Source organism: Canis lupus, chromosome 9, assembly GCF_011100685.1.
Source record: "Canis lupus familiaris isolate Mischka breed German Shepherd chromosome 9, alternate assembly UU_Cfam_GSD_1.0, whole genome shotgun sequence".
In the NCBI taxonomy this organism is placed as follows: Eukaryota; Metazoa; Chordata; class Mammalia; order Carnivora; family Canidae; genus Canis; species Canis lupus.
The window spans coordinates 7,870,541-7,893,921 of NC_049230.1; the positions used below are offsets into that span (position 1 = coordinate 7,870,541).

A 23,381-nucleotide genomic window follows, 5' to 3' on the forward strand; every position below is an offset into this window, starting at 1 on the left:
CTCATTTGCATTTGTGTGCAAATATCAAGTCGTTATGTTGTATAGTATACCTGAAACAAATATAATGTCTGTCAATTATACCTCAATGGAAAAAAAAAAGCAACACAGTGGGGAAGAAATGTCTGTTAGGATCTGTCTTCTGTGGGTATCCATTTGAAAATTGAGTGATTTTTCTGTAAAGAAATTGTGTGTTTTTCTTGTGCAGAACTATTGCCGTTAGCAGAATATGTGCTTCCAGTTGGTTGACTAGTGGGGATGATTTGTAATTTTGCCAACTTTACTTTTATTTATTTTTTTTAATTGAAGTGGCCTGCTATTTGCAGGGACAGCAGGGTGGGGCAGGAATGCAGTCGATGACCTGGCACGGAGTCTTTGCGTGAAAAATTGGCTTATACACGACATCCCCTCCCATTAAAAAAAAAAAAGGAAAGAGTGTATATCCCTAGACTTTAAATGAGTTAGTCAAATTATAGTTCTGTTCCTCCATTGAAAGCCTTGGAGAATCCCTGCATTGGAAGTCTTGCCTACAAGATGTAGAAGGCGGATTGTGTGTGAGTACGTGTGCATCACGTGTGTGTGCCACACGTGGGCTCCACTGCATCACCTGTGTGCACTGCATCACCGGGGTACCTGTGCCTGAGAGCACAAAGTGTGGTGAGCCTTAGGAGACTGTCCCTTTGTCCCGAGAAATAGGATGCCGGTGAATGTTGAGTAAACAACCAGGCCTTGGTTATGTTGTCAGAGAGCCACTTGGGTTTCTTGTTGAAAATAATACCCATGGGGAAAAATATCTGCCCTCTCAGTGATGGCCACAATCCCTCGCTTGGGGACAGGAACCTCCATGGGAACTGGTACCCCAACCATCAGCGAGGAAGGGGGAGCACCCCAGGAGTGGCATTGCTGCTCCTTCGAGGTGCCTGGTGCATGGACAGGGAGCCCTGGAGAGCAGACGTGGTGAGCTTGCAGGTCGTCCAGTAGAGCTAACCGTGGGTCCTCCTCTTTTGAGACTAGCAATTTCCCTCAGGGACCCTGTTCTGGTCACTTTGCAATCTGATCTTTGTAAGGTCCTGGGACAACTGTGTCTCCTGTGTTTAGGGTTATGACTGTCTGATTTGGTAAACCACAGCTCAGCTGCCTTTTTTCCTTCCATGACTGCCCTGCAAGGGACCTGCTCTGTTGCTTAAGCAATTGGAGGCCCCAGTCACCGAATAATGGGAGAGGGCAAGGCTGTGACACGCCATTTCAGATTTCTCTTGGAGTAGATCTTGCGTTAGGCTCCTCAACAGGCTTTCCTAGCAAGGACAGGGCCATTTTGTCTGACCAGTGCTGGTAGGCCCAGGGGCAGACGTGAGCCACCTCTCCTCACCAGACACCAGTATCCTGGCAAAGGGGTCTTCTTTCCCTCTTCCGTCCTCTCAGTAATACCAGGGAAGAGGAGGGATGAAAAGCTAAAGCATCTCTCCCTTCCTCTCCAAACACCTGAAGTTGGGTCTGTGTGATCCATCTCCTGCTGAAAATCTCTGTCCGACAGGAGGCAGACGCCCACCGAACCCAGGGAGCAAGCCACAGCGTTTCACTTACCATACTCACTTTTAATCCCAGGGGAATCAATAGTTTTATATTCAGCTTGCTCAAGTCCTGGCTAATGTTTAACTCTGTTTTGAAGCAACAGCCCAGATACATGCAACCTGACACATCCAAGGGAGAAAACTAGCTGATCAGCCTGTGCCCGGTTGCTGAGGAGTTAACAGAGGCACAGTGGCCGGTAGGGGTGGGGGACATGAACACTTGTCCCGCAGTTGCTATTCCCAACCCTAACCGGTCTGCTGACTCAGGTAATAGACCCACGAAAGCTTTTCGGCTGTGAAGTAGAATATAATCCCCGGTGCCTGCTTTCCAGATGAGCTGCTAGGAAAAAAAAAAAAATGAGACTCGGCCTGTGGGAATGTTCCAAGAAATCCACATATTAGAAGGAGAATAACCAGTGAGGTGAAGATTTGCTCCGATAGGATATTTGATAGAGAACTTGATGTTTTTGAACCTGGTAGAAATGGGGATCAGACAAGTGACCAAATATAAATTATTACTTACAAAGCTCAAATGCTTGGCTTGCCACCTGTGGTGATTTTTACGATGCCACATGGTCCAGAAACACTAATGGGACCTTCCCAACCATATATGGAGCCTTTCGATGATTCTCTTGCCACCTTCCTTCAACTAGGCAGGAGTTCATTTCTGCCTTCCCTCCTCACTTAGCTGTCTTGATTGAACAGTCACACTTGGAGCTGAAGAGGAACATGCATCCCCACAGACGTTCCTTCCTACCTCTCTCAATGACCAGACTGTACACTTGCCCGGCACGGTGCTCCTATCTAGCAATCAATGCTTGCATGCTGCCGTGGGGAGGAGGTTAAATCTGTGTAAGCAAATAGACTCCAGTTCACTGCCAGCTCTGGAAGTCTCACTCACCAGCCCACATTTTCTTCTCTGCATAGCATTTGTGATAGATAAGTAAATCCATGAAAAAAAAAAAAAAAGAGGTATAGTTTAAAAATGAGACTGCGGGAAAAGCTGCTACCCGCAGTGCATGCAGTCAAATCCCACCATATAACTTAAGGAGAGGTCAGCTACAGGTTCTGCTCAGCACTTGCTAGCAGCCTCAGCTAATCGAGAGTAAGGATTCCTCTTCTTCCTCTTCCCCTGCTGCCTCCTGCCTCCTCCTCTTTCTTCTTCCAAAAACAAAGGAAGGAAATGCAGTGTCCTCTATCCCCCAGTGGCCTTCTCCTTGTCCACCCAGACTGTCCCAAGCTATGGCACGAACTCCACGTTCGATAGTCCTCAACCCTCTGTGTTACCGAAACACAAACCAGCATCATTCAACACAGGCCACAGTGTCACATTCTCTTTCCTGATAGCTCTCTCACCAGATCCACTGAGGTTTAACCAGCTCTTAATTACCCACGTTCATGGGTAGGTTAAATAGTAGCTCGCATGATCCAAATGATCAGCTGCCCTCACATCAATGGAGTGGCATTACTTTTTGTTCTCTCCCAGCATCCAGCAGATTTATGTTCATAATTAAATGTTGAGTTGAGGCTAAGCTTACATATTAGAATTAAAATCGTATTAACATTTAAATTGAAACGCTTATTCCCTCTTTCGGAAGAAAGAAAACCACCAGAAAGCAAGTTCTCCTTGAAAGAGGTATTTCAAGAAGTAGAGGATTCCTTTTCATAGAGAAGCAACCTGCCTGCTGATTTGGACAGAATTATAGCTTCAGCCTTAAAGGCCCATTAGAATGACCATCGTGCTGATGAGCACCGACTGTATACCTGGATATGCATTTTGTTTGAAGACTTTAGATGGCTGCTGTGGGCCGTGGCCTCCTTGGAGGCAGTGTCTGATTGCAGGGGCCTGAATGCTACAGAGTGAGTCTGTCTTCCCTGAAATTATTTCCACCAGTTCTTGGTCCCTTGGAATCACTTCCCTAAGTAAAAACAAACAAACAAACAAACAAAAATCAGCATTTATTCAAAGGCCCTGGGACATCTCATATTATTAGTAATGGTAAAGTTGGGTTTAAAGCATTTCTTTCCAAATCTCTGCTTGTTTTTATGGCAGAGGAGGGGGAGGAGGAGGAGTCACCTTCTATCAGTTGTGGCTGGTAGGAAGTCCTGAGCGGAACTTGTAGCCAACCTTTCCCTCGGTGATGGCCAGAGATTTTACTGCGTGCACTTCTGGGTCACAGCTTTCCTTAGGGTTTCATCTTATAATTGTACCTCTTTTAACTTTTGCACGGATTTACTTATCTATCGTAAATATTACTGAACACGCTTATCTAGGCTGCAGAAGTGCTCCAGGGAATGAGGTGGCATGAATAATATAGACAGAATGAAGGCAGCACATTACCAGCGAGAGCCACAGGTAGAGAGTTCTTACTCATCCTGTCAAACAGCCCTTGCTCAGGGAGCCAGGAGAGGAAAGCTCATTTTTACGATAAAATCTATATGTGAGACACTAAGAGCGAAGCTTTCATAGAAACCCAGAGATGATGGCATCGGTGCAAACACCTGAGTGTGTATTTCTTCCTACCCTGGAAATGGTGATCAGTGAAAGGGGCACCATCTCTTTTCTTAGCGTTTGTACGTGAGCCCATCTACCATTTCGGGGACAGAAAAATGTCACTGATGGTGTGAAGTGCCTGTCTGTGATGACCGTGCTTGAGGAATAGCTCAGAGCATCTGTAGCATTAAAGGTGGATGTCTAATGTGTCTACCCTGGGCGAGGAAGGTGGCACAGGTGTACCTGAGAGGCACGGGACTCCCTCCGACACTCCTACCTGTGCACCTGCTCTGGGCTACATATTGTGGGGCTGGCGGACATGTTCATGTTTTAGGGACTGGGTCCTCCGGTCTTTAGGGCACTGATTTTTTTTTTTTTTTTTTTTTTTAGTGCCTAGCTTTGTTTCAACTCCTTAAAAAAGAAAAAAAAACATAGAGGAGTCATTGAACTGTACGTAGTTCCATCTTCTTTCATTAGGAAGCCATGTCTGGCATTTTTTTTTTAAAAAGAATTTCATGGTTTCTCGTAAAGGTGTAATTTTGCTTTATTCTTATTCATTTATTTTCATGGTGGGGAAAATAAAATGCTTTCCCCTCGAGAATCGAGAATCGTGGTCCATTTTTTGCCTTTCGTATTGGTGATTTCCTCCACTCTCCCCTTCCATGGCTCCCTAAGAAAGACTAAAGCAAATTAAGAAAAAAATGCAATCTTATTACAAAGCAGGCTTTGTCTTGGTAAATACAATAATGGATGACCCCAACCATTTAAGTCCTTTTGGATAAATGTATAATTCTTTGATTATATCTTAAGAAGAGAAAACACATGAATTTATGTTCTGGGTCCTCAAATATCTTCTTGATCTAACTCACCTGATATTAGTAAGGCTAATACCCAGGGTGGGGTCGGGGTGGGGGAGCAGAGAGGGGTTTGAGATACTGGGAGCTTTAAGGAGACTTCCTTAAGAAAAAAAATACAAAAGTATCTTACTTTTACGATTTTTTACAAAAACACGTGATCATGTGAAAATACTGGCCAAGCATGAGAGATCCCTGAAGCTTAAACTTTATTGGCTTCATGGCAAGTCCATTTCTGCGGGTACCATATTGTAATAAACGTCCACCTATACTAGGCACACTTCAATCTGCTACTCGTGTACTTTTGAACACAGGAAACATAGGTAATGACTACACAGGGACTAGAGAAGAGTAGAATAGATAAGTATAAATATAAGACCACAAGATTACATATTAGGTTTTAAACACGCAGATAGACTTTTCTATTTTTGTTGAGCTTCACCATTTCTACATATCAGACCCAAGCGTGATCTCTTCTTCTCCTGACTTGGAATTGTCTGCCTGCATTTAAATGTTCACTTTAAGTGGGGGGAGGGGTGTCATCAATTTAATACATTATCATTCACTCAGACACTGTTCTCTGATTGGACTCATGCTGAGCAATTTCCTATTCTAGAAGCCAGGTGTGATGGGTGGGAGGAAGGAAAGGGGGCAGAGGGGAGGGAGCACTTGCCACTTGGCAGAGCTTGGCATTTTATTTATTTATTTTTCAGGCAGTTCAGATACTGGTCTGGAGGTCTCCATTGAGGAGGGTCCTCTGGGTCTCCGTGGTCTCATTCAGCCGGGATTTGTCCTGCTTACTGTCACTCCGTTCCCCGTCATCTGGGCCGCTCACCTTGACCAAGCAGAGGACATTCTGGAAGCTCTTCTTGAAGTTGTCAGACAAGAAGGCATACAGGATAGGGTTGGCACAGCTGTTGGCATAGGTGAGGACCACCACAAAGTCGAACATGCCTTTAAGGGCTGGTGTGGGACTGATGGCCACAGAGACAGAGGAGACATTGAATATATAGAAGGGAAGCCAGCAGAAAATGAACACAGCCACCACTATGGACACCATCCGGGTGACCTTCTTCTCAGACTTTTTCCTCTTGGAGGAACCCACGCGGATCCCAGAGGACTTCACCTTGATGATAATGAACAGGTAGCAAAGACAAATGATGGTGAGGGGCACCAGGAACCCCAAGATGAAGGTGTAGATGATGAACCCTGTGTACCACGCCCCAGATTCACCTGGCCAGTTGATGGTACAGCTGCTTCTCCCCCATTGGTTGCTCCGAAGCCCAGCATATATCATGATAGGCAAGATGACCAGCAGGGAGACTCCCCACACGGCCACATTGACCATCTTGGCCGTTCGGGGTCTCCTCCACTTGGCCGACTTGATGGGGTGGACCACAGCCAGGTATCGATCGATGCTCATGACCGTCAAGCAGAAAATGCTGGTGAACTGATTGATGCCATCCACAGTCATGACCACCCGGCAAATGGCCTTGCCAAAGGGCCAGTGGACCAGAGCCACCTGCATGGCCAGGAAGGGCAGACCCAGCATGAAGAGCTCATCTGCGATGGCCAGGTTGAGGATATAAATGTTGGTGATGGTCTTCATCTTGGCATAGCGGAGGATGACATAAATGACAAGTGTGTTGCCACACAATCCAATGATGCAGACCACAAAATATATGAATGTGAGGACTGCATTGCTGGTCAGGTCATAGTATGGCTCTGTCTGGTTTGAGCTGTTGGCCGCTACCACAGAGCCATCGAGGTCAAAAGGAGGGGAAACCCAAGTGTGGCTCTCATTGAGTAGCTCATACTCCATATCCATGGCTGCCTTACACTCTTAGGCTAGTTCCAGCCAGCCAGAGATCGTATTCTCACCTTAATGTGTCCTGAAGGCAAAGGATCCGGTATGACATCTGCAAGGAAAACAGGAAGATGGGCCCATCAGTCAGAGGCTACTTAGGCTTTCACCAGCCTTCCATGTTTCTGATTTACTCTCTCAGACTCTTCAGTTGAGAAGTGTGTTATCTGTCTACCTCAACATTAGAGGGACCAGCCCATTCTACTCAGGATGCTGACTTTTTGAGTTGTTTTTCCAATGGGGGGAGGGGGAAGGGTTTGGGTTAAGTCATCATAGTTTATCTTGTCATCTCTGGTGACGCACATGTGGGAGATGGCTGTGGCTGCAAAACACACACATACACACACAAAAAAAAAACAAAACAAAAACAAACAAACAAAACAACAACCCGTACTTTGATTCCTAAGAAGTTGACTGGTCCAGACGGTAAAAAGGCAGAGTGTGAAGTCCAGCCCCTGACTCAGAGGGATCTGACACCGGCATTCTTGGCCTGCTCTCGGTGAGGACATCTCCGCTGACTTGCTGACTGCTTTGGAGTCTTTCCATTCTGAAAGCCCCAGAATGGAAAAATCCTGGACTTTAGAGGTAAAACAAACCAGGGTTCCACCACGAAGCCTATGTGACCTCGTGTCGGGCGCTTAACCACTCTGACTCTCGTTGGTTAATGCGCACGTCAGGAAGGTTAAGGGATGAAATGTGTGTGGAAATGCCTAGCATTGTGCTAGGCTCATAGGACTCAAAAAACCTCGTCTTTCCCCCTTTTGTCCTCTACCGTCTCATTTATCTGTAATTTACCAAAAGCTGCCCACATAATGAACAAGTTTATGGTCTTAAATATTAAAAATAAAAATCTGGCTGGCTTTTATATTTCAAACGCATGATTTAGTTTATTTTGTTTCTTCTGTTTTCGTTTCTCCAATACCCAGTGCTTGACCTCCACATGCTTCAGAGAGTCCCTCAGGGGGATACTGCTCCAGAATGCTCATCTTCTAACACTCAGGCATATTTGCCTGGGATCCCACCAATTAAGGAGGAAAATAGGAGCCAGGCCTGAAGGAAGCAGGCTCATTCACAGAAGTGAATTCCAAACAGGACCGTTGCTCATTTACACTCATTAGCCCTTTGATCTTCCCACCCGTCCTATGAAGTAACCATCCCCATTTTACAGATGAGAAACCAAGGCTTAGGGAATTGAAGCAATTTGCTCCCAGTCCCTATATATAACTGGTGGAACTGAGATTTAAACACGGGACACCCGACCCTGCTGCACTTTTCACAGCATCCTATCTGCTGCTCAGTGGGCTGGAAAACGAGTGGCAGATAATTAGACTTCGGTTTAAAACAGCTGACTCCTGTTTGACCATCATGCTGGGAAAGTAACTGTAACACTACCGGCTTGGCCTAAGATCTAAAACAATAGCTCATCACATAAGTAAATGAATATCTACTGTCATGCAAAAATCAGCACCGGTGGGGCGGGGAGGTGGGGGGCTTCTTTTTCTGCACTCCAGGGATACAGGAATGAACAGGACAGGGCTGGTGCTCTCCAAGAGGTGACAATTTAGGAGGGGAGACAGGCAAGGAAGCCAGCTCATCTAGGGTGTGAATTGTGTGGAGAAGTGAACGCAGGGTTTAAGAATGCCTTCCTTGGGGCTCCTTGGTGGCTCAGTCGTTAAGCGTCTGCCTTGGGCACAGGTCATGATTCTGGAGTCCTGGGATCGAGCCCCCCCTCTACGGGTTCCTTGTTCAGTGGGGAATCTGCTTCTCCCTCTCCCTCTGCCTCTCCCACACTCATGTTCTCTATCTCTCTCAAATAAATAAATAAAGAAGAATGCTTCCTCTTCTGGAGGATTCAGAGGAGGCTTCATAACAGTAATATTTGGGCTGAGTCTTGAATATATGAAGAGTGAAGCAGGAAGGGCAGGAAGGAGGTCATTCTGGGAAGAGAGAGGATGGTAAAGGCATAGTGTGCCCAGCATACAGTGGGAATAATTCACTTGGCAGACACATTTCTCCGGAGCAGGGCACTTTCCCTGGTGCCTGAGTGAAGATTGGAGATTGCTCCTTTATACTTGGAGAGATTGCTAATGAGCTAGGGGGGACTTCACCAGCAACAAGTACTCCACGATCCTTGGCCACCTTTGCCTCTGATTCATTCTGCACTGCCAGGCGCCTTGTTTATCCTCTCCATACTAATTTCCTTACCAGACTGGTCTGGGCTTTGTGGCTGACCTTTCTGCTAAGTACGTTGGGGACCCTGGTTTAATGTCTGCATTGGTTGAAAAGCATAAGATGGCAGCCATTAAAAACAAAAGTTAGGGGACCAGGGTGGCTCAGCGGCTGAGCGTCTGCCTTTGGCTCAGGTCATGATCCCGGGGTCCTGGGATCGAGTCAAGCATCAAGTCAGGCTCCCTGTGGGGCGCCTACTTCTCCCTTTGCCTGTGCCTCTGCCTCTCTCTCTGTGTCTCTCATGAGTAAATAAATAAAGTATTTTTTGAAAAGTTATAAAGAAACCATTTTGGGTATCCCTGGGTTAATTTGGGTTGTTTCCACTATTTTTCTGTCTTATCGGTACTTTAATTCTACAGACCCAGAATCCTATTGAAGCCGCCTGCACTAGAGCATACATTAATCACTAGCATTTTCAGGGGCCCATCTGTGTACTAGGCAAGGTCACACTTCAATGTCTGGGTGAGTCTGAAGACCGGTGAGGGGCAAAAGCTCTGCCTCGAGCTTTGGGGATAGGGATGATGATGGTGCAGGTGAGTGAGGGAAGGTCAAACGCTGACCTCCAGCCCTAACTCTGCCTTTTTGGCTAGAGTCTCACTCAGTGGGATGGACTTGCACCTGGGGTCACTGTTTTTCTAAATAGGCTAAGAAGCAGTAATAGCGTGCACAGCTTTGTGAAAGGGCCAGAGGGGGTAAGCTGGGCAGCCAGTCCAGAGTGGGGAGGCTCCTCCAAGGAAGAAATGAGTTTAAATCACAGTGACTCTGATTGCATTAACAATGAAGTCTGCTGCCCCAGGTCTCCGAGGGACTTCTGCTTCATTTGGGTCCCGGGGAAAGTGGAGCCCAATGCCAGGCAATCAATACTTGTTGGATTGCAGTTCGATTACACGCACAAGGAAGTTTGGTTTTCTGCTTGCTTTATTTTTCCAGCCTAAGACTTCCAGACACTGGAAATGGCTGGTTTTCGGTTTCCTCTGAGTCTGAGTCTGGGCTGTGTTGGAGAGGAGGGGGAGAGTGGTCTGGCGCATCCCTTCCTCTTCCCAGAGCCTAAGAATTAAGCGTGGGGATGAGGTCTGAGCATCAGGAGTGGTGCTAAATCTTGTTGGCCTCCAGCCTTTCCTTTCTCACCTGCAGTCCGCCCCCGCGCTCCCCCCCCCCATTCATTCCCCACAGCCACTTCTCCAGTGACCTGCTTAACAGGGAAGGTTTCCGGGGAGCCAGAGCTGAGCCCCAGTAGGGGAGGGAGAGACAATAGCCAGGTGCGGGCCACCGCGGCGCTAGAGCGCCTAAGAGAAGCCGAGGCGGCGCTGGCCGAAGGGCCAGGGGGAGAGGTGAAGGCTCAGGACAGTCCATCCGCTTCCCCGGCGCTGGCACAGATAAGCCTCACCACCCAACTCCAAGGCTCGCAGATCCAAGGGTTTCCTAAAGAATTCCCTGCTCTTTCCAGGTGATGATGAGGGGGAGATTAAAGACTGCTGTGCCAGCACCTCAGTTTCTAAATGCAGAGTGGGGGGTGGTGAGGCACCAGGGACGGCTGGGAGCCGGCCACAGCTGCTTGGGGACTTGGCCAGCGCCCCGCGGGCGCAGGCCACTGAGCGATTCGGTCTTTCCAAACATAGGCAAACTGCCCTCTGCTTCTGGGCTCCGGCGGAGCGGACCCTAGACCCTTCGGGTTCTGTCCCCCAGGCGGGGAAAGGAAGAATGGAGAAGCGCTCCCTTTGCCCCGCCGCCGCCAGCCGCTGCCAGCTCGGATCTGGGGATGGACGCCTGCAGGGGCCCCCAGCAGGGCTCGCTGGACGCCCCCTCCCACCCCAGCGGCCTGGCTCTCCTCGCGTGGCGGCTCTTCTGCAGGTGGCTGGGAGAGAAGTTGTCCCCGTCGCAGCCACCACCTAGACGAGTGGGCTGGGGGACGAGGACTGGACGAGGGCGCATGCCACGCACACCGGCATGCGGTGGCGCCGCATCTGTTCCCGCACACACGACCCGCAGCCCCCACTCACGCCTGGACACCTGCTGTCGTTCATTGCCACCAGAATCACCCCCCGCAGAAGGGAGAACCGCGCACCGGGACCTACTCTCCAGCACACGGAGGTGCGAACCACCACGCAGCGCAGATGCACCCAGGTGCCCAAGTGCGTCTCTCTCTCTCTCGCTCTCTCTCTCTCTCTCTCTCTCGATCTGTGTCTCACACACACACGCCTCACCTTTGCTTTTCCGCTGCAATCCGCTAGCTCGGCTCGCCGGCACCCAGCGACTGTCCCCAACCCAGCCGGGCGCCCAGGCGCGCAGCAGCTCGGCCGGCACCTGGCGCCTGGCGCTCGGCGTCCTGCGCTGCCGGCTGCTCCAGCCCCTCGCGCCGCCCAGAGCCAGGGCCCCGCGGACCCCCCGGACCCCCCGGACCCCCGGACCCCCGGCGCCGAGCGCGCACTGGGGCTCGGGGCGCGCGTGGCGGGGCGAGCGCGTGCGCGCCCGGGTGGCTGCGTCGCCGGGACTGGCCCCGCGGAGCCCGGGCCCCTCTGCACATTTCCCCGCGCCCCCCCTCCCCCGGGTTACGTCACAGCAGCTTCGCTCCGCCCGCTGGTCCGTAGGAGGACCGGGCTGAGCCGCGCGGAGAATCCGCCGGGGGCTGCGGGTGGAGCTCGCGGGCGGGGGGGCGTCGGGGGTCGGCGATCCCGCGCCCCCGGACGCTCCCACTCGTGGCAGGCTCACGCGCTGCAGTCCCTCGTACCGCGCTCACAGAATCGGGTGTGTCTCACCCAGCGTACGGCTGCTGGGGTGGCGGCCCAGGTGACCCAGACTCGCCTGGGACCCTGTGCCATCACCTGGGTCGGACAGGTTGGCAAAGCCGTGCCTGCCGTGGGTCATCCCAGGGCGCAGGGCTGGCGGGAGAGCACCTCGTGCGGGCCCGGCTCCCCTCCCTTCCCGGCCATCCAGCCGGCACAGGGGTTCCAGAATTCGGTTCTGGGAGCGCCAGGGCTCAGCAGAGCAGCACTCCTGCCCCCTCCCAGCTGTGCACGCCCAGAGGTACAGGCCATGCGGCCGGTCGCTGGGCTTGTGGGCACCTGCTGGTGCGACTCAGCTCGCTCCCCGGCCACCTAACATGTTCCCGCTGTGTGCCAGCCGAGGGGGACACGTAGGAAGTGGGAGCTGAATCGCCCCAGTTGAAGCGATTTCGTTTCTGACTGCGATGATTCAGCCTCTGTTGCAATAGATTAATAAGTCATAGTCCTGCAGCCTCTCCTTCCTCGTCCTCCTCCAGGTACAGACAGGCACTCACCGTCCCGCGGCCAGTTTTAGCAGGTAGGGAAGGGAGACAGCAAACACGACAACAGTTTTCTCCATGGGCTGCGCTGCCTGCCTTGCACTGGCCGTTCTGTTGTCTGACTTCCAAATCCACCCGTTAAAAGTTCAAGTCCAGAGGCTGTTTGGCAGGTAGGGTGAGCCCTAGGGATAGGTGAGTGACCCGGGAAAGAAACCACCAGCAGAGGTAGCGGTCAGCTGCAGGTTTCCATCTGGGCTACACTGTGTCTTGGGGGTACCTGCTGCCGGGGTGGGGATCAGGACTTTTCGTTGGATTTGTCTCTTTCTGAGATGTTGGTTATGATGGGGCTTGCATTCCTCATGCGGGAGCTTAGGAGCTAGACAGCATTTTAGCCAGCGGTCGCCTTATGTTCCAAGCCATCTGGGAGCCAGCTTCTCTTTAGACTCCTGTGTGTAGGGTGGAGGGGCTGGGGCAGGTAGCTCACTAGCAGGGGGACGCCCCTGCTGGCGGGTGGCTGGGAGAGGCGGAGTGGTGAGAGTCCCAGGAGGGCAGAGTGGTGATGAGCCAGTATGGGAGATACGCTCAAGGCGCGCAGTTACCGCAGCAATACCTGATGTCATCTCCAGTTTAAAACCGGTGACCCGGCTGGTTTCTGGGAAAAAGAAGATTGACAGAGTGCCCACTCCACACTCTGATTTCTTTCCTTGTGATCATGTTATCTTCAAGGTGTTGAACGTGTGCGTGTGTGTTTTAAAAGGCATCAGTTTTGTAACCTACACAAGAAATGGACTGCTGGCTTTCGATGCCCCGATTCCCCCCCCCACCCCCGCCCCCGACAGTGACCCCAATGGCATGATGCTTGCTTTGGTTTTATTCCTATTTTAGTATGAGTACGATACCAGCAGAAGCAGACTGCTCCCGGAAGATGAGGATCATCGCTTCCTTCAAGGCAGCTTGGGTGGTTAGTTGGCACCCCTCTGTGTGATTGCTGGTTTGCAACCTCGGGAGTTCCCGGGGTGACCTCTGAAACTGGCCCCTGTACACAGAGGGCAAAGAAGGATTGAAGAAATTGGCAGGTCACTGGTGGGTAGGTGGCGGTTTTAGGAAGCAAGAGAATTTACCTAGGAGGCCTGTCTTAGGCACTGCAAGATGAGGACGTCTCTGCACCCATGGCCAAAATCTTACAAGTTTCTACAGAGGCTTTAAAGGCCAGATGGTCTCGGTAATACATTATTCTCTCAAGGCTGCATCCTTGAAGTGGCTCCTAGTATGGGAACAATGGGTGGAGCGTACATTCCAAGGACAGCGGAGGAAGATCAGGGGCCTTCAGTTGCCAGAGGCCACCTTGCAGGTCAACCAGACAGTAGTAACCTCCTCTCGGTGACCCACCTCCTCCAACAATGTTGTTTATCTCAGAGATGGAATACAGTGAAATGCCCCTTCCTGTCCTTTTCTTATGACATCTCCTTTCTCTTGCCTGAGTCAGGTTGGGTCCTGGAAAAAATACTGGCCCGATCCACTTCAGGCGCACCTGTCTCTTCTGTAGGGCCCAGCGAATGGGGACTGAATAGCATTGACCTTGACAGCAGAAAACGTGTAATCAAGAATGATTGTTGATTTTGTCTAGATAATGTACGCCTCCCCCTCCCTGCTTTGAATGCCTCGAAAGACCTGTTTGGCTTTGCTGCCACCTGTACTCAGCAGCCACCCTGGAGGCTCTGGTTCCCTGTTTGACTCCTCATGGCTATTCTTTTGACTCCCCCACCCCACACACACACACACACTTGCTGGATGAAGTCTGCCCTGCCACACCTGGGGCTGCCTCTACTTCTCTGCCACGCTCGGTTAGTAACTAAGTAACCCAACCTTGAGCCAGAAAAATAGAGGCGGTAGGGAGGAGATAACCCTGGCACTGGCTTGTTTGATATCTTTAAAGCAATTAAATAATAGCCTTCCCTCTGTCAGCACTTATCAGAGAGACAATAGACAACAGGAAATAAGAACAGAAGCAGGACAAAGGGTCAGCTGGGTGCTCAGCCTGTAGTTGGGGAGATGCTACTCCGTTTGCTGTTTGGGTGAGAAGTTTACGGCATATGAATATGACCAAAGTAGGTCACTTATGCCTCTTAGTGGCTTTAGTAAGTTAAATGGGGGGGGGGGGGGATTGTCCCTCTGCAATCATTTTACTGGACGGATTTGTCTCGCTATGAAGCCTGAAGGGGAGGTGGGATCCCTGAGACAAGACTTGGACCTCGCTGGGAGTGGTGGATGCCAATCCAAGCATACGGTATGGTTTTTATTATCTCCGTGGGAATGCCCGAGGATGCAGCTTGCCATTTCCACTGATGTAGAGGGATCAACGCTCCTGTTGTGTGGAACACACCGATGTGCAGAGGAGGAGGAGGAGGTCCTGGGCGTGATGATCATATTATCCCGACTCCCAGGAGAGACCCTCCTGTTTTCAGCTGTTTCTGTCCCTCGTCCCCACTAAGCAACTGCATTTTTTTCCCCAAAACTGAAATGTCAGCTTCCTTATCCTGTCTCTGAGATGGCATCTTCTACCTGGTGGCACAGAAAGTCCCTTCCAACATCATGGTCCTGACATTTAGTTTGTGGAAGGTACAGAAGGTGGTCACACCAGGTTTCTTCAAAAAAAAAAAAAAAAAATCTGGCCATTTGGTAGAGTGCGTTTAGGGGTACAGATACGGAAGGGGTTAGCTTGAGGACCAGTCTTCATTTCTCTCTCCCCCACCCCTTGACGGGTATGGCCTGGCTTGACACGTCACCCTTTTTCTTTATTAACATCCTCAATCCACACGGAATACAGCACCTGAGTGAGTGAGCAGGTGTTAGAACCTGGGTGGAAACCACTGCAAATAAGCGTAGAATCAGGGATCGTGGTTAGAAGCGACCACGACTTAGACATTCTTTTTCTCTCCGTCTCCCCCGTTTTGACAGAAATGTACCCAAACAGAATCCTGGACCCAGAAGGGAGTTTAGAAATTCTCAAGTTTCTAACCCACCTCCCATCATTATACAGGGGAAGACACCGGGCCCCGAGAGGCTCAGTGACTTGTCTGGGCTCACCCTGATAGACAATGGCCAAGCCAAGATGCAAATTAGCTCTTCTGGGTCACAGACCCACACCCCTTCCACAGGCACGCCACCCCGCAGGGCATGGGGGAGCTGGAGGAGACGGTTCCCCAGCCCTTCCCTTCCCATCAGGCCGTTATCCCTGCTGCTCTTGCCCTGCCCAGCCTCCTCTTTTCCAGTCCCTTGGCAACAGGGTTGGAAGACATGTGGCCACCCTGCTCTGTGATTTTTTTTTTCCAGAATGTTTCCTAGAGCACTGATTCTGTTCAATCCTCTGTAGGAAAAAGAGAGCACAAATCTGGAAAATGCTTCTCCTTCTCTTAAAGATCCACCATGTTTATTAATAACACTCATAGGGAACATTTCCTAAGTACTCATTATGTGCATGGGGGCCTGAGGGTCTCGTACATTCTTTATCTCATTTAATCCTCTTAGCTTTTGAGGTACCTAACATCATCATCATTATTAACACTGTTATTTTGAGAAGCTTTGCAGTGAAGGAGGCTATTTGTCTTAAACTCAGTGTTTCCTTGAGTTGTGCAGCCGTGAGAACTTGCCGTGGGAATAGTTTTTAACACTAACTCAGTGTTCACTGTGTGCCAGGCACTGTACTTAGACACCTTGTACTTACTCATTTATCCTCACTGAAACCCTATGAAGCACATCGCCATTATTACTATCCTCGTTGGTGAACAGAGCAACCGAGGTCTGGAGAGGTTAAGCAACGTGCCCGAGGCCACACAGCTCCCGAGGGACAGAGCTTAACCATCTGTCCCCCGGCCCCCAGGTAGCAGTGCTGAGGTATGATTACGCAGAGCCACACATGTTGGAGAAGGGGCTCCTTCCCATCTGTAATCACCCTCAGAGGCTGACTAAGGTGAGAGGGATTTCTTCTCCCCCCCATGAATAGCCTTAGTTGTTTTAAGCTCTTTGTCCCTTCAGTGTGCCCCTGAACCTCACGATGGGTTGGTGAGTTCTGGACTGCATCCGAGTTCTCTGAGGCCCTGACAAGCATCCAGCCCTCCCAGAACCCCTTCTTCCTCCCCCTTCCAGACACGGCCAGCTGCCAACAAGTATCCGGCCCTCTCCTGCTGCATGACGTGCCTCTCCATGCTGAACTGCCCCATCAGGCTGCTCCCTGGGCAGGTCTTTCCCTGCAAAGAGGAGCTGCCTTTAGGGTTGGATTTATCGACTCACAGAAGCCCGGTGGCCTCAGGGAACACCTAGTTCAGGGCTTCACAACCCGGCTGCACACCAGAGTCACCCGGGGAGTCTTAAAAACTAAAGGTACCCTGGCTTCATCTGATTTAATGGATCTGGGAAGGGCCCAGATCATTTTTCAAGGTTCCCTAGGTGATTTTAATGTCAGCTAGAGCTGAGGACTATCTGTGGATAGTACAACCTTCTCATTTCACAGGTTAGAAGAACTTTGGATGATCAGAGGTGGGGCGTGGAAAGTCTGTCCTGGGTCAGACAATACCCCACTCAGTCTCTTTATTCCAGGGCCACTGTGGACTCACAGCCCACTCCACAAGCCCAGGAACCCTGTTATGTGTCTAGAGGGAGCACTGGGCGGGGCCTGTGCAGGCTGGGGCCTGGGAGCCTCTGCCCTACTGGCAGATGGGACCGCAGCTGTCCCTCTCATAAGGAAAAGCCCTGTTGGGTGGCAAATGCCCTCATCTCAGAGGAGATATTGGAGTGAAATGGGGGGCAGCACCTCAGTTCCCTTTGGCAAGTGTCCATTTGCAGACGCACCGTCTCTTGTAGGGATGGGCATTTCTCAGCTATGAGAGGCGGGCAGCAATTTCATAAATGGGCCAGAACCAGCCAATGGGTCTCAGTGGTTTCGTTTTTCTTAAGAGCAGGGGAGATCAGAGCCAGATTTCATCCTGGCCACGGTGCTAGAATCACTGCACTGAATCACACTGTTCTTTCTGGCATGTTCTTTCCCGGGGTCTGTGCACCTGTGAGCCCCCAGGGACCTTGCTGGAGAATCCCACTGGGTCCTTTCTCCATGGGTCACTCTCGCCGGCCCTGGACATTCTCTTTGTCCTTTCCTCCCTGCTCTTGTGGCTAAAATGATAGTTCATCCTGCATGGGACATAGAGTATTTGCATTTGAAAAGGATTTTGGGGGGTGGGGCCCAGGTCCACAGGAGAGGCTCTCCCAGTGGAGAAACTGGCCTGATGTTGGCAGAGGAGTCTTCGCTCCTAGTGTCTCTGATGGCAGAGCCCTAGCTCCCTCTCCTAAGCTCAGGGATTTCTGCTGCCCAAGGGCCTCTGTTCCCCAAGAAGCAAGAACCACTGCGAGAGTTAATCCAGTAAGTGCAGTTAATAGAGTTACATCCTGTTCCAGAAAGGCTGCAGTTCCTCTGCTGGCCTCAGGGTGGGGTGAGCGCACAGAAGTCACCTCCCCATCTGGTCTTGGCAGCCGCAGGCACCAGGCCTTGCAGGATGGGGCCCCAAAGCCCACCCCCCCCACTTTTCTTTGCCCCCCCACCTGCCCCACTCCTCCCATCCCCCCCACCGTCTCCAATCCGGGGATGGGATGCAGCCTGTGGGGTGGCCACAGCTTCTTGCAGCCTTGGGTGGGCTTCCAGGAGGAGGAGGCAGTGAGGGCCAAGACAGGCTGTGCCGGGGAATTAAAGCCAAATGGGTTTGGGAAAGGATCTTGAAGAGCTGTCTCGGGAGCTCAGTACCTGTTCTTGGGCTGCGTGCGGGAGCCCCAGATGAGGCTGTCACTGAGCGACACAAAAGTTTCTGCAAGGCAAAGAAGACAGATTTTCCTTCCTTTCCGCAGGCAGTGTCTCCCTAATGACCCATGGGCATTGACAGGGGTCTCAGCTGCAAGGGCGCGAGGGGCTTCGCTGAGCCAGGTGAGGCCCCAGTGATGAGACTTGGCCACTTTCCAGAAGTTGAGAGTTGACCGAGGGCTTCTCCCCTGTGTGGGGGAGCCAGCGTGTTGGTTGTGTTTGCTGATCCCACCGGCTGCCAGTCCCAAGCGTCGTGGTGCCTGTCTGCCCATCAGAGCAGAGCAGATGGCTGGACTGGAGAGGGGGACCGGGGGTTCCCATGTCCCCACACGACATCGTGTGTACCACCCCCCTTCGCTCCCACAGCCCCCAGAGGCTGCTTCTGCCCCCCTCCCTCTCCCTCCCCCCCTTCCCTCTTCCACCCCACTCTCCTTCTGCAGCCAGATCTCTCCTCTGACAGATTGTCCCTGTGGCTGCCGCCAAAAACTAATTTCTCAGTGCCACTTCAGACACTCAATCTTTTTCCCTGGCAAGACCCTTTTATTAGAAGTTGTGAAGCGTGACAGTTCCTGGGTTTTGTTTCTAGCCTGCTGGAACATGGAACCCTTTTGAGTAACTGGAGTCAGGGTTTAGGAGGTGTCTTCGCCGCTGGTAGAGTTGGGCAAGCGCATGGGGCGGGAGAGCCCCAGCCCGGCCAGACCCAGCTGGTGACAGGGGACATAGGATTTGGGCTCACCTCAGGATGCTACAGAAGGACTCACTTTAGGGTTCTTTCCATAATGAATTCACTTAAACAGAACTTCAGGATTTTTTCCCCCCATACAACTCTTCTATGTATACACGATATACACAAATTTTAAGTTACTTATCAAAATAGGGCTGGTTGCAAATATCAGATCATCCCTAAAAAAAATAAATAAATAAATAAATGATGACTTGGCATCAGCGAGTCTATTCTAAACGTTGTGCTTTGAGCTCCAAAGTGAATTTCCAAAGAAGAGTTCCAAAAATGACTTGGCAGTGGTGATACTGAGTGCGTTATCTAGTTTTCCAAGAGGGGCACCTCTCAGGGCTGTCAGATTGTCAGACTGTTCAGGAATAGCCAATACTCACTTTGGTGTTCGGCTCTGATGTGGTTGGCAAAAGAAACAAACCCATAATATGAAAAGGCGCTGGTAATGTGATCGTGCTTCTGAGGATCGTATCTGTCCGAGAACGTCCTACACAGATACACACCTTCCTTCATTCACTTGTTCATCCGTCCGTCCATCCATCCAATAAACAAGAGAGCTGGTCAGAGGAAAGGGGAGAAAGAGGGTTTTCCCAGCTCTGTGATGGGACTTCTGACTGTGTCCTCTATGCTCAGGGACCTCAGAAGCCCCCACCTAAGGCCCTAACTCCTTAGCAAGCGCCCAGAAAGCATGCAGGGCAATAATTGCATGTGAGGCGCCTCTGTGGGCCTTTTGGAAATCAGATATTTTTTCATGGTTTCTTATATCCCACACAGGAGAGGGGCTAAAAGGGTTGTCATCTCAAAAACCGTCTTTGTCTCCGTTCTTGGCGTGTTGCCACAAAGCTGGCAGTCCATCAAAAAGCAATTAGTGGTGCATGACTTAACGAGCATCTGATGCATTTCTTCAGTGGGGTAGGAGGGCAGCGCCGCAGCCCTGAGTAGCAGAGGCTGCCTAGTGGGCTGGAGTTACTCATCCTGGGTAATTTCTTCCAAAATGATATCATTGCCTATAATTTGAGGTCCAGAGAGGAAAAGATAAGCTGACAAAATATGCTGATCCTTAGTTCCAGCTGATAGAAGGGTTTGTTCGGCCAGTAAAATATTTTTATTTTAAATTTAATTTTTATCGAGGATCCCTGGGTGGCTCAGCAGTTGAGCGTCTGCCTTTAGCTCGGGGCGTGACCCTGGAGACCCGGGATCGAGTCCCACGTCGGGCTCCCTGCATGGAGCCTGCTTCTCCCTCTGCCTGTGTCTCTGCCTCTCTCTCTGTGTGTCTCTCATGAATAAATAAATAAAATCTTTAAAAAAAATAAATTTAATTTTTATCAAGTTCTATATGTACGTGGTCAACAAGTCAAATAGTGGGAGTAAGCTTCTAGAATGGAATAGCAGATCGCTGCTCCATCCTTTTCCATTTCTGATACACTGCCTAAGGGTGAACACTGTCAATCAATCTTTTTTTTTTCTAGTTATTTACCTCCATGTTTATAAATGACACATTCACACTTCTATTTCTTGATTTCTCTGTTTTAGATTTTTTTTGGCCTCCTACGAGGAAAGACCCCCAACCCAACCACTTATACAATGAATTTCCCTCCCCATGCTCCTCTTGGTATAGTTACCATCCTTTTGGTCAATTCAGTGGCCAGTGTTTGCATGGTTATAACTATGTAAATATTACTTAAAGCTGATCAAGCACTATTCTCTGCTGGTCTCTTCTGTCTGTAGAGCCTGTGTTTTCCTTGGAGTTAATGATTACCTCTTAAAAAAAAAAAGATGAAAAAAAAAACGTGCTTAATTTTCCATGTTACTGTCTGTAACTCATCCTCAAATTCTGGCGGAAGCGGAAGTCTTCTCTCAACGTATCCAGCCTGTTGGTTTCATTTTTGGCTTGGAGGCATCCTTCCTGGATCTCTTGGTCCTTCTGCTCTGTCTGGACCAATTGTCCTCCACATAGACTGCGTGGCTCACATGTGGGGACTTCTCTTCCCCATCATCCTGAGGCTCTTCCTTCTTGCTTTCCAGCGTTAGTTCTTTGTTCCCTCTTGCTCACTCTGTGTCTGGATTGCATCTTTGTTATACTGGAGCAGCTCCTCCAGGAGCTTCTTCTTTTTTCAAAGATTTTATTTATTTATTTATTTATTTATTTATTTATTTATTTATTCATGAGAGACACAGAAAGAGAGAGGCCCAGGGACACAGGCAGAGGGAGAAGCAGGCTCCATGCAGGGAGCCTGACGTGGGACTCGATCCCAGAACTCCAGGATCATGCCCTGAGCCAAAGGCAGATGCCCAACCGCTGAACCACCCAGGGGTCCCCATCCTCTAGGAGGTTCTTGAGAAAAAGCATGTGGTATCCACCCTCTAAGACAACCCCCAAGAATCCACATCTCCTGGTCCCCTTCCACATTGTACTAGGATTGGTCTCTGTGACCAACAGACTATGACAAAAGTGACGACATGCTACTCCAGAGGTCAGGGGGGTGGGGTACAAGACACTGTGGCTTCTGTCTTGATGACTGGCTTGCCTTCCCCTCCTCTCCTTCATTCCTCTCCCCTCCTCCTCCTTCCTCTTTTCTTCCTCTTCCTCTGCTCATTCTTTCTGAGGAAACCCAGTTGCCGTGTCACGAGCTGTCCTTTGTGATGAGTGAGCTTGGATGTATATCTTCCAGCTCCAGTCAAGCCTCAGATGACCGTGGCTTCCCTGATACCTTCAATGCCCCCTCATGGGAACCCCCCCCCCCGCCCCCAGTACCACCCACTCAGTACTAAGCCACTCTCAAATTCTTGACTTGCAGAAAGTATGTGACAATAAATGTGTGTCGTTCTGAGCCACTAAAATTTGGGTGATTTGTTTTGTGGCAGTAGATAGGACAGTGGCAAATTTTTCGGATACGCTGATTATCTAAAAACGTCCTAATTTTGCCCTCACTTTCAACGGATGATCTGACTGTGTGTAGAATTCTATTCTACGGTTGGAAGTCCCCTTCTCTTAGAATTTTGAAGGCAGTCACATATTGTGTCCTGGCTTCCAGGGTGGATGCTGATGTGCCCAGCTTTTCCCCAAATCTGGTTTGTATCGTCTCTTCATTAGGTGTTCTGACATTTCATGAGGTTATGCTTTGGTGTAAACCACGTCTGTTTTTACCATTTGTTGGGTCTGGCCTCAGTTCGGCGGGCCTCTTTAATCTGAAAGCTCATGCTCCTTGTTTTTGAAAGATGCTGTTACATTCATTTTTTTTGGAAAATATTCCACTTCTGTTGTCACTGGTCTCCCTTTCTGGAGCTTCTATTTTACAGATAGACTATTTCTCCAATTCCCTTGGTATTTCTCTATTTCCCATCCCTTGCTGTTTTCGTTTTCTGACTGATCTTTTATCTTCTAACCCTCCTGCTGAATCTTTTATTTCAACTATTATATTTTTAATTTCTAGGAACTGATCCTATTCTCTAAACATGCTCTCTTTCATAGCCTTCTGTTCATGGTTCATGGGTGCAATATTTTGCCCTCAAATTTCTGAGGATTTTATTTATTTTTAGTTTTTTTTCTACTTCTAGCTTATTTGTTTCACTCACATGCCTTTCCTTACTTGTTATTATCTGTGTTTCAGGGCTTTCTGTTTTATATTTTGAGTGAAACATTAAAATGCCTATTGAAGGCGCTTTGTGCACAGGGCTGTCAAGTGGTGGATTTCCTTAGAATTCTCGGGTGGAGGAGACAAGGTCACCTGGCTGAGGAACACACCTAATCTGTAGATTGTTTGTTAGCCTGCCAGCTTTCTGGAAAGATCTCAAGCTGGATCTTAAGGGCTTTATAAGCCTGGCTACCAAGCTCTTAGAGCCATGCAGGAGAAGATGGTTGAGGATTTCACTAAGTATTCAGACATTCGTTTAGTTTCCCTGTTGGCAGTATATTGTACCACAATCCTGACCTTTCCGTGGGGCCTGCATCCCCAAATCCAGAGCCCGGCTCTTTCAGCCACTTCCCAGAGTAAATGTCATCATTTTTTTTTTTTTCAACTGGGATAGAGGAAGCTGTAGAGTCATGGGGAAAGGACCAAAGGTTCTGAGCACTTTTTTAAAAAATTGAGCTATAATTGACATAACATTGCATTAGTTTCAGGTGTACAATATGATGATTCACTCTCTGGAGATATTGCAAAATCACCACCACCATAAGTTGAGCTAACATCCATCACATACATAGCTACAACAAAATGTTTTTTTTTTTTTGTGATGCCTAAACACTTCTTATAAAGTCATTCAACCATTCTCTTCTTTCTAACTCTGCCTGGATCCTCCATTTCCTGGTCTTTCTGGATATCGACAGCTTAAATTGGCTTTCTTCCTGGTCGGCTTTACCCATTCAAGGTCACAGTTCATTTTCTCTATCCTACAGAGTCAGTTACCTCCCTGGTCCCTTTCCAACTTCCTTTTTTTTTTTTTTTTTTTTTTTGTATTTTCTTGCGTATTGTCATTTCTGCTGTGTTTCTCTTTACAAACGTTTGCTTTTTAAAATTTCTTTACCGTCA

General features: G+C 49.6%; 2 protein-coding genes across 2 annotated transcripts in view; one reads left to right on the plus strand and one right to left on the minus strand.

Annotated features, from left to right (window-relative positions):
* The window catches only part of SLC39A11 (solute carrier family 39 member 11), a 403,217-nt gene that overhangs the window by 13,135 nt on the left and 366,701 nt on the right, over window positions 1-23,381 (plus strand). The gene's annotated exons all lie outside the window — the stretch shown is intronic.
* SSTR2 (somatostatin receptor 2) lies at window positions 5,635-6,744 on the minus strand. The gene is given in 1 exon segment (NM_001031817.1): window positions 5,635-6,744. A coding segment is annotated over 1 exon segment (1,110 nt).